General features: G+C 35.6%; 2 protein-coding genes across 2 annotated transcripts; both read right to left on the bottom strand.

Moving 5' to 3' along the window:
* Window positions 1-203: 203 nt before the first annotated feature.
* LOC117215722 lies at window positions 204-1,855 on the bottom strand. Its single transcript, XM_033462144.1, has one exon. It carries the CDS (start codon window positions 1,553-1,555, stop codon window positions 266-268), a length of 1,290 nt encoding a protein of 429 aa, XP_033318035.1. The 5' UTR covers window positions 1,556-1,855; the 3' UTR covers window positions 204-265.
* Window positions 1,856-7,961: 6,106 nt separating this feature from the next.
* Window positions 7,962-9,189, bottom strand: LOC117215721 (glutathione S-transferase-like; the record flags this gene model as incomplete). The annotated part of the gene is made up of 3 exons (XM_033462143.1): window positions 7,962-8,402; window positions 8,660-8,827; window positions 9,139-9,189. Coding segments are annotated over 3 exons (527 nt in total), but the record flags the coding sequence as incomplete, so codon positions are not given.
* Between the last annotated feature and the right edge of the window lie 2,292 nt (window positions 9,190-11,481).

Raw genomic sequence — 11,481 nt, 5'->3', positions numbered from 1 at the left:
CTTATCTTGCTATCGGTTTCCTGGAATGGTAATATAATTTCGTCTAAGGTTAGTTTATTGTTAGTGACGCTGTATTGATACTTTGTAAGGAATGGGAGTCCGATTATTCCATCTTCGATTAGGGGAAAGTTGTTAGGGACTACGTAGAATTGATGATTTTTCTTGAGCATGGTTAAATTGCAAATTTTGTTAGTGGTATGTTTGTCACTTCCCATTAGGAAGGTTTTTGGGTTAGAAGTTTGGACGTTTAGTGAGGCTTTTTCTTTTATAAGGTTGATTCCTGCTCCGGTATCGATGAGGAATCTGGCTCTTCCTCCGTCTCTTCGTTGCAGTACGATTGATAGTAATCTTCCGGTGGTGGTGCAGTTAACTCGAGGTAAGCTTCCTCTGGGTTCTCCGTTGTTTGGTTTACTCGAGGTGGAATCTTTCCTTGGCTGGCGAATGGAAAATTTCGAGAGTAGCATTTTTCGGCTGTGTGTCCAATTCGTAAACACTTTGGACACTTCGGTTTCATGCGGTCGTCTAATGGTCGGCTAGGTAGCTGAGCAGAAGTTTGTGGCTGTGAATCGGTAGTAGTTCGCTTGGATACTAATGTAATGTTGTGAGATTGATTCTTTGGGCGGTTGGCAACACGATTTGCTTCTCGTAACCATTGTTCTCTATCAGCTGCTAGTTGTTGGGCAAGGTTCAGGTTCTTTGGATCGCTAGATACCACCATCTGTCCTATCTCGTATCGTAAGTTGAGCAAATATGTTTTAAGTGCTTCGCGTTCTTCAATATCTATAGCTACGCGTCGTTCTGTTGGTGTGCGGTTTTCGTTTTGGACTGCATAATTTAATTCGTTTAGCTGTTGTCGGAATCTGGAGTTAAAAGATTGTACACTTTCTGTTGCCCCTTGTTTTAAATTTTTTAATTTGTCCCTACAGTTGCTAATAGTTGTTGGTGTTAATACGTGTTGTCTTAAGCATGAATATAAGTCTTCGAACGAGTTGATTTTTAGATATCGTATGTTTCGTTTCGCGTTGTCGGTAATCTTTTCGATCAGTATGAGATCTAATAATAGCTCTCTGTCACTTGCCTTGCACCTAGCTCTTGCTTTGCGGACCGATAAGATGAAATCTTCAACGCCTACGTCATCTCGACCTCGTAGTGTCTCGACAGTTCGTATGGCCTTATCTGCCTCGAGCCCTCGATCTTCGTTGTAGTTGTTTATTGGTTTAATCGCGGCGCGGCTAGATGCGGCTCGTGGTCTTTGTGACGTGTTCGGTCCGTCAGTTTCGTCATCCGTTACGTTATCAGCAGCGGTTTCTAAATGGGCGTTTATTTGCGACTGGTCAGTCTCGGTGTCGTATTTTATTTCCACGGTTTTTGCAAGATCGCGTATTTCTTTAGAGCGATTTCTATCGCTAGTTTCCGCAAATTCTTTTATGTTTTTAATGTTTTGATCGGTGCTGTTTCTAAAGCTTCTAAACTCGTGAGTTAGGCTTTCAAATTGTTCAATCAGGGTAGCGATTAGTTCGTTTTGTTTAGCGGTACTCTTGTCAGTTGGGTTCATGCTGAGAAATATGACACTTTCGGCGGAAGAAGAGTCACCATCTTCAGAACGTATTTCAGGCTTACGGTTTCGATAATGTACGAAAGCCAGCTTACCGAGATTCTTTGCAGATCCTTCTTTTGATCAAGGAGGTGACCGTGGTCCTTCGCTGTAGAATCCGTAGAGTTCCCGTTGAAGTTTCCTCTTGATGCGATGAGTGGATCCTGGCAGGATCGCCAATTTTGTCACGTCGATTCGGGGTAATTTCACGTTCCGCACGCAAAGTGAGAAATTCGTACTTAAATTTTGATTGTTATTAGAAAATTTATTGAACACTGACAGAGTAACGATACAGAATGGTCAAACAGCACAGAAAAGAATGTTCTTACAACGACTCGAGAGGTACTTTTTTATATCAAGGACCCGGCTCCTGTGGAGGGGCAATCGCTGGATGCTGGTCACATAGGGTTTCTATTACTGCTTAGCCATCATTTTGCTGGCCAAGGTATGTGAGACATAACCATCCTTTCGTTGCGTTCTCACGACCACCGTGACACCAGCACAGGCAGCTTTTTATAAGACATTGCTAAGAACAAACATGGCTCATATGAACACTGTGTAGAGGGAAACGATCGATAGGAAATCACAACACAGCTTCCGAGGCCGTTGCGTTCTTGTGAATAGATGAATCGAAATCATTTCGGTTTTAATCAACATGGCCTAGTAAAGAAATACAGAAATGTCTTCTTTCTCCTTTTTTCTTTTCTTACGATTACGATGGACAGGGTATCGCGTGTTTTTGACTGTTGGGGAGAACCTAAAGTTTTTAAAATCAAGGATAAAAGATAATACCAGACACGGAAAAAATATTAGAAAATGTACACGGTTCTTGTAATGAAAATTGAAATGCAAGGAATATAAATCGAATGTCTCTTGCGAACGTAATTTTGTGTTTTACACTGACAGGATTGATTTACAGATTTACGTTGATTTTTTGTTTCTCTATCTGCAAGCGACATATAAGATTATATCGAAGACTATGCTGCGTAAAACTTTTATTATACTATTTACGATAGAAATGTCGCAACGGAAGATCGAATTTTATGTCTGCTTTGTTCTTTCGACTTTTTAGCTGTGTTCTTGTTCATTTCCGAACTGATTTCAATTTTTTATCCTTTTTTTTCGACAAGTCCTAAAAAGTTTTTAAATTAACGAGAAACGTAGAAGTATTTTTGTATTCCTATTTTAAGTCACCTATTTACGGTTTTCTCAAAATATTCGAAATGCTTCGATTCATTGAAAACAATAAAGATTGCAACACAAAAATTCGAGAATCGTAAGTGAATTAAGTTGGTATTCGATAAACACGATATTACGGAAGCAAAACTTAATGAAAAGTTCGACTTTATTCCGTATGAAATTTTACTTTAAGTAAGTTTAGCCTGCACGTGAAACGAAAGATTTATATACAGAAAAGTTTGAGTAAATGGTAGATATCTGAGAGTTGAACGATGAAAGTAAAAATCGATTCTTCACGCTTACAATCCTTGTATTCAGGCCAGAGTTCTTCGGGGATCCTCTCGTCGGTATACTCGATGCCAGTATATGCAAATATATACCGTATATGTTCGGCACGACCACGGGCATTGAAGTAGATTAGTTTGTAGGTATGTTCGTCGCTCATTTTTCTTGCTCTGTCAACTTATCGAGAAAAATGTTACAATTAACTCGTGTAATTAACAGACTGTGTGCGTGTTTGTGTGTATAGAGAACAATTTATTTATAGATGGAATAATTCGTATAATACGCAAAATAAATCATTTAGAAGGCTGGAATATGTGTTTTTGAAACAATTAATTATGTCGAAAAATATTTCAAACGAGATATAATTATGAAAAAAATAATAATCAAATGTATGTAAATGTATGTAATAATAGTTAAATGTATGTAAATGTAATAATTAAATGTAATTAGTTGTGAAAAAAATAATAATAAAAAATAAATAAATGTAAAAAAAGAATGAAATGTAATTAGTTTCTTTTTACGCACGCGATATTATTGGCGATATATGAAGGTCAACTTTATTTTTTTAAATAGATATATTTATACATATATTTATAGATATAAATACATATATTATATAGATATAATAGTATATATAATATATATGTCGGAGATGAAAGAACACCGGAGTCTGTAATTGAACAATTGTAGTTATTCAATCCGATTGTAATTGTTCGAGAGTTGTGATAATGAGCTTGGGCTCGAGGCGACAGTCAGTCGCCGAACGTAGCCGCGGTCACGGGATTTGCCTAGCAAAGGTATGGAGTAATTCTATAGCTCTCCTTAAAGGAAATATTCGTGGCGACACGCGACAGTAAACATTCCAACGGTTTCTGTCCCGTGGCTCGCCACACGCAGACCCTATTCTTCGAGTAAGATGATTGCCAGATGTCGATGCGTCTCCGCAGTACATGTTCGGCTAGCCCGAGGGCCCGTTATAAATCTTAAGGTTTAGTTAACTAAAGTCCTTCAAACAGACAAACAGTCTTTGTCCCAACTACGGGAAGATAGGGGAGACATATTTTTCAACGAGCGCGCGTCTCCCACTAGCAACTTTCCCTCGAGGGCGGCTAGCATCTTTTTCTAACCACCGATATGGAGATTGACCAATTAGCAGCAACGTCAATTTCCCTTACTTTCTGAACGAAGGCTTTTCTCGACGAATCCGATGATCTCGTATCCTTAGACACACCCCATTATAGTTTTCCTCTGTGGCATCATCGGGACGGGAAAGGCATTCTCGTTCGCGATCTCAATGATGAAAGGAGTAACCCTTTACGACCAGTGAATATCACGCATCCGACTTAGATTTTGTGAGTACGTTCATCTATCATCCCGTCGACCGCGGATTCGTTATTGAACCTAGGATCATTGTCATTAGTTTCTCGAGTGCCTAACTACCACGGTTACTTGTCCGGCTCTATAATAATCGTATTTGCACTAGTCGATGTCTTCTCTATTGCACAACGACAACGTGTAACCCAAACGAAGATTCGTTTCACGCCCCTAACCCTGATTCTAATGTCCGCTCCGACATATATAATAATATATATGTCGAGTCTGAATCTCGGAGTCCGAGCTCGAGGCGCCCTCCCGGGGAGGGCTCGCGGGAGGTAGCGGTTCTGCGTTGAAGTTCTCCATCGTCCGGTCGCGCGTGGGGTACCTTTATTGTCGATAGCTACACTAGTGACGAGGGCCTCAGGCTTGATAACGAATCCGCGGCCAACGGGAGGACTATCATATAAAAAGCAACAGGATACACGAAATAATATAATTCTGACTAGGACAACATAAACGCAAGAAGTGTTGATATTGAAAAAAATATTTAATTTTGTATATAAATATTTTCATATTTAGAAAAGTTTCCGGAAGCAGGAAGATTTACAAACAAATAATATCATAAACCGAATGTTTCATGATCCTTTTCTAATTAGAGTGTGTGACAGCATGTGAGAACGTTTCTTAAAAATATGACTTATTGCAATTACTTAATCGCAATTATAAACGATTAAGACCTTCTCGCAACGAGGCAATCTATCCAAAGTATAAAACTCGTTATACTTGATGAGAAAACAAATCTCTACTTAGATTTCATTTCGTTTCATCGCGTTCATAAAAAGTGAATTTGTATGAACACATCGTGCAATTTAGTAATTAGGACCGTTGATCTCGCTGCAACATAGATGGATAGAAAAAAGCCATTTAAAATGATACAACGTCGGGAGGACAATTATGAAAATTATAAATGGAACACAAGATAAAATTGTTTAAGATTAATTCTTCTTTTTTTTTTTAATCGCGAGTGTTTGCAAACGAAGTTTCAATCTGTTTACAATGATAGCAATGAGAGGAGGATGTCTATGAAAGTTATAAATGCGATATTGAATAACATTTCTGCGAGTGGTTTTGTTTTTCGTTACAAATGTTTTTTAAACGAATCTGCAATCTGTTGGAAACAACGGAACAGTAACGGGACGACTGATAGGGAAATAAAAAAGATCGCGTTTTATTTGAACAGACAAATCTTTGAAATCTATTCGAAAGTCTATTTGAAATGGTACGAGCTCGAAAAGAACGGTGAATACTATAGAAGAAGGATTAATTAAAATTCTTATTAATCTGTACGCTTTGTATATTAAATACCTTGATCGATGCCAAGATAACAAATTATTATACGAAACAGTGAAGTATCCACGTCTGACATTAATATTGAGTATTACCATTACTGTAATTTAATTTTTAACCGATCCTGAAAATTCCTTAGAACGTAAAAAGTATAAAATGTTACTGTGCATTTCAAGATTAAATGCACTGTAATTTAGAAACAGTTGTGAAGCGGAAACAAATAATTTATTCAGAATAAGAATTCTACGTAATCATGTTAAAAAAAAAACGTACTTATAACGCGTTTAAACTCCAAATATGTAAAGACAATAAGGGAAAAAAATTAAACGAAGAATCGTATTTTTTGTAAATTCACACAAGATTTTATCCAAAAAGAAATTAAGATTTTTTGAAGAACGTACAAGACTGAACACGAACAATAAAAAAGGGATGTTAAATACAAAAAATAGATTGAAATTTAGATTATGAAATATAAAAAAAATGATATTGCATAATTTACAATTATTTTCGATAGCTTACGTCAGTATGTTGGAGTGTAAACTATAAAATATTCAAAAACTGATACCATTTAGACATAATTTAGAAAAACAATAAATTGCGGAAACCGATAGTTAAAACTCGATACGATCGATACTCCAAAACTCTAATCCTAATAATTACTCAGCAATAATAACCGATAATTCATGTTGATTAATGTTTGAACTCCGTTTTTTTTCTGTATGTGTATACAAATTTTATACAGTTTGATAAAGCGAAATTAAATTATCATCTTTTTGTACTACTTCAAACATTGAGATTTGTCATCTTCAAGGTCGATCACACATAGTTTCAGATTGCGGAGTTGCAAGGGTAATTAATTTTGCAATCGGTTTTCCTTTGATATAGATGTGAATACAAATAGCCATTGATTGACAATATACCGAAGCAATTCTAGTTTAATTTGAAGTCATCGATCCTTTGATATTTTTGGAAGAATAGTAAAAGTACAGAGAAAATAAGAAAAAATGGCGTTAACTAAAAGATAGCTCCAATGTATCTCATAAATATTATCTATATATCATTTGTAAGATGTAAGTGACCAAGATATCGAATTATACAAAAATTGTATGTAATGATTAATACTTGAACGTTACTTACATTTATGTACATGAAAATTTGATCTTTTATTAACTAAGTTATTGATCGACAAAATGACTTCCTACATAATTCTCCGCCTGAACTGAAATGCATATCTTTTTTTACGCAAGCCTTATGTGTAGCTAGCAACGAGCAAACAGATTAATTACTTTACACACGGTCGTATCTTATTTGCTGTAGGCGAGTTCTCTCGTGTAATCAACGAAGTACTCAACTTTAAAGCGATAACAGAAGAACATTATTGTATCGACAAAAATCATACTTTTTTCAAAGAAATATGTAACTCGTATTTTTTTTAAAGCAACCCTCATAACGTATTGAATAAAATAATCATACATTTTTTTTGTTCAACATTTGTAAAATACGATATTATCAAGATCACCAAGGAGGTAATCTTCAATTCTTAATGAATATAATAAAAAACATAATTAATGATTGTTTGATGGTTTTATTATTATCTCTATAATACAAAAGCACAACATCGTGTCAACAGTTTATATAGTTCGTATGTTTCTGTAGGAATTGTTGGAATACAACGATATCAGTCGCATGCGGATAGAGTGTTTGATCGTACAGATTCTTCCATTCGTTGCCCAGCGCCATCCCCACTAGCGTACGTTCGTTAGATGTACCGCGGCGGCTGGCGCGTGCATGCTCTTCCGAGAACTCGGCGGAAGAAACATAAGGATATGGATGGAACATTGGGCACGTCGGTGTCGCGCCTTGACAGCGTAGCGCTTTGTATCGAGAAGCTGCTAGAAGGTTCCGTGGCACGTGACGTTACACAGGCATCTACTCAGGTCACACTCATTATAGAGAGTGGGGGTTCAAAATCTTTACAAGCGCCACAGGTCACTAAGGCAGTCAGTCTGTGAATAACTAGCCAACTGTCTACATTCCAGAACGCACATTTATAACTCTCGAAATAATTGTTTAATAAATATCACATTATATTATTTCAACATAAACATTGTGTCTTCCACAGAATATTAATCCTAATTCCAAGATTAAATTCTAACAGGAATACACAAATAATAGTTCTCTATCACAACGTAATCTAAAGGGAAAACCCTAACTAAATGACAAAAATATCGGTAATAACTGGAACTAATGAATGTTAAAAGCAATCAGTATATTCCATACAAACTTCCATCAACACGATTCGTTCTTCATTCTCTCAACACACTAAGACCGCAATCTTTAAACGCTTATAAAACCATAAGCAATCGTGAAGTTTAAAATTCGCTAACTGGGCGTCTCTCAATCCAGTTTTTGATCTTGGGCAGGAGGAGGACCTTTTTCTCCAGCAGCTTCAGATTCTCGTAATTCTCGATCAGATCAGACTTGTACATAAAGTTCAAATAATCGAGCAGAGCAACGAATGTTAAATCAGCCCAAGAGAGAGTACCATCGTAGAAGTAGCCGTCATTTTCCTTCACTTGCTGGTCCAAACGTTCTAAAATGAACAGCAGCGTCTCTTCAGCAGCCTTGCGTTTTGCAGCTTTGACCTTCTCGTCCTCCTCATAGTGGAAGGCGGCAATTTCTGAAAATTTGTTTTCAGTTAAATACTATTCGCTAATGTTATACTAATTTGAATACAGTGTTGTGCGAAATTTAAATGATACTGAAGATAGAATTACAATCCTTTTTAATCCTTTGTCTTGTATTGTTGACATACGTGTATCGTTCGATTAAATCAAATATTAAATCGGATTTCAACTAATAAATACCTGAACAGATATGTGCTATCTGTTATCAAGATTCTCATAAGATTTATGCAAAACAGCACTGGATACTCACTATGACGAATATCATGAATAGTATCAACAGTGGCATCAATATGAAGATTTGCCCAGTCAGTCTTTCCAGCTAAGTCATATTGTTTGGCTAAGTAACGGCAAATAGCTGTAGACTGAGCAACCTTCCTTCTATCAGCTACGAGCATAGGAAGCTGGCCATAAGGAGTCACTAAAAACATACAACTAATAGAATCAAAGATTCTATCGAACAAACAGATTATGATGCTTCTTAAATATCTAGCTTCCTGTTATCTGTTTTGGAAAGATATAATTTAATTTATTGATAATTTATCAGCAAACAAAGGGCATTGTCTCCTTAACAATACCTATTGTTCTCCCACATATCTTATAGAGCAATGGAGAGTAAACAATAATCTCTGTTATACTCTGCATAATTGTGTTCTACTTTATTTAGCTACTTTAGTTAAATTAGGAAAGATGAGATTTAAGAAACAGAATTTCTTTAAATTTTAAGCTTACAGGGCTTTATTTCTGGCCAGACGTCCTTTTTGATACGTTCATCTTCAAATGGAATACTAGCATAGCTGAAGAAGAACGGATTGGTTCTGCCAATGCCGTAACTGGGAAGTAAGTGAATTTATAGAGCGGCATCTTCCTGGAAGTATAATATATACAAAGTAAAAACAAAGAATCATTGATGACAAGAATTATATTATTACAAATTATGAAGTATAAGACAATTTAAGTAAAAAGCATCAACTACTAACTACTCGCATAGCTATTTGTATCTTTATATTTTAATATAGCTTAGATATAAAAAGAATATTATTTTTGGATGTAATAATGTATAAACTTGCGCCAAATATTATAACAAAATATTGCACTTTCTATTTAAGTAGGATAGACATATTACCGGCATTTATCTTTTTTCTATAGCAATGAAATTGTTTATAAAAAAGTTTATAAGAAAACTATCAATTAATGCAAACAACGCATTTCAAAATATTAATTACATTCGCACGATTCGTTATCTCTAGTATTAATTTAACCATATGGTTCTATACACCCAAGACCCTCTAACAGTAATTTAGTACCATTACTAGTCGTATGTACAATGTATGTTTGTAGACAACTTTCGTAACTACAAAACATTCAGCATGATTATATATTCTTCCAAACTTAAGAAACATTTTCTAATTGCATACTTAAATTTATCGATCAATTATGAACATATGATAACATTTATTTCTTTCAACTACTAATTTTCAAATCCTCTGCTGTTCCGTTAATTGAAGGATGTCGGCTTTCTGTAGAAGTATTTCATATTTATTATTTAATTATGAATAAGGAAAAAACATACAAAATACAGTTTTTAAACGGTTTATTATTTATAAAGAGAAACTTTGATTTAGGATATATATACTATATATATACTATTTACTTACAATTTTTTTTTTAAGATTTCAAAGTCGAAACAAGCACAGGAAATTTCCAAGCCGGTTAACAGAAACTTGAATGAGACAAAAATAACCTTTAGATCTCTATATGTTCTTCTTCCCCTCTGTTGCTTCCATGTAACTCTTATCCTATTGGTGGAGCTGTGCTGATATGTGAAATTATGACTACATAAAAACATCCGGAAAGACTCATTGAATGATTTTATAGTTTAAGGTTAATAAATTTCCATAAATTAAAGTTGAAAACTTATGAGAACATGTTTTCTGTAACAAAACTTAGTAAAAACAAACTAGTAAGGTTTATAGATTCTTTAATGATTATGTATGTATTCATAAACTAGTTCGATAAACATCGTTCGATAAAACGTCGAACAACACACAACATTGAAGCGCGAAATTTCAAATTCAAGGAAAGATAAATAACAAATATTGCGAACAAATGATATTAAATTTACAATAATCTCATGTAAGAAAAAATGAAAGGGATAAAAGTAGTATAGAAGATAGAAAAATCTATAAAACTGGTGGCTGGGAAATAGAAAATATATAAATATATGTTATTAGAGTTTAGTACTTCTGTCGATCAATGTGTTACGACCGTTCGCGGAGAGACGCAGTCGCAGTAGCGAGAGGCGTAAATTCTCGCTACGATTCGGTGAATCGACGCCGCGAAGTAGTCGTTCCCCTGTTTCGGTTAAGATAAGAGGTGGTTAAATGAATATGACACAGTATAGTAAGTTATATTTCACCGTTTATTCCAACAACTTATAACGAAGGCAGTTACGCTGGTGCGTATGTACGAGATTTTTTTTTTTATTTATTTGTTGAAATTACAATCAATTCTCGCGTTGAGAATATGTACGAGATGAATGAGTGACTGATCTGTGGGTGTGTCCTACCCGATGGAAGGATATTGACCGTTCGAAGGATGTGAAATCAGAACTGTCTTGGGAGACGATGCTGTCTCGGAGGAAAGCTAAGGATGGGTGTGTCTAGCGCACGGGACCATCGGATTTGTAGGTGACGATTTTAGTTAGGAGAGTGAAGGAAGTGGCTTCGTTGTTAATTGGTTAACGAAGGGTCTTAACCGCCCTCGAGAGAAAGTGGTTAGTGGGAGGAAAGTTGCAGCATACGTGAGAAAAACTAACTTTCCCTTGTCCAGTCGGAGTAGACAATAGTCTTTAGAAATTCTTCGGAAACAGACGTTTGTTTGGTTTGAAGGACCTTTTCTAGGAAATCTATGAGATTTATGGAAGGTACTTGAAACTATGGAGGATACGCTGCGAGTATCCGGTGACATCTGGTTGCCATATTGCTCGCGGTGCGACGTAACAAAATGGAATAGAAAGATTATACCACAGACGAAATTATACTTTATACTTTATTATACTTTATACTTTATTAT

This window comes from Bombus bifarius, unplaced genomic scaffold, assembly GCF_011952205.1.
Source record: "Bombus bifarius isolate JDL3187 unplaced genomic scaffold, Bbif_JDL3187 scf7180000009788_frag, whole genome shotgun sequence".
NCBI lineage: Eukaryota > Metazoa > Arthropoda > Insecta > Hymenoptera > Apidae > Bombus > Bombus bifarius.
Note: the sequence above shows the minus strand (reverse complement) of the source record. Positions and strands in the feature narration are given on the sequence as shown.

Excerpts from the sequence above, each read along its gene's own strand:
- LOC117215722 (XM_033462144.1), bottom strand. The coding sequence starts at position 1,555 with ATGAACCCAACTGACAAGAGTACCGCTAAACAAAACGAACTAATCGCT.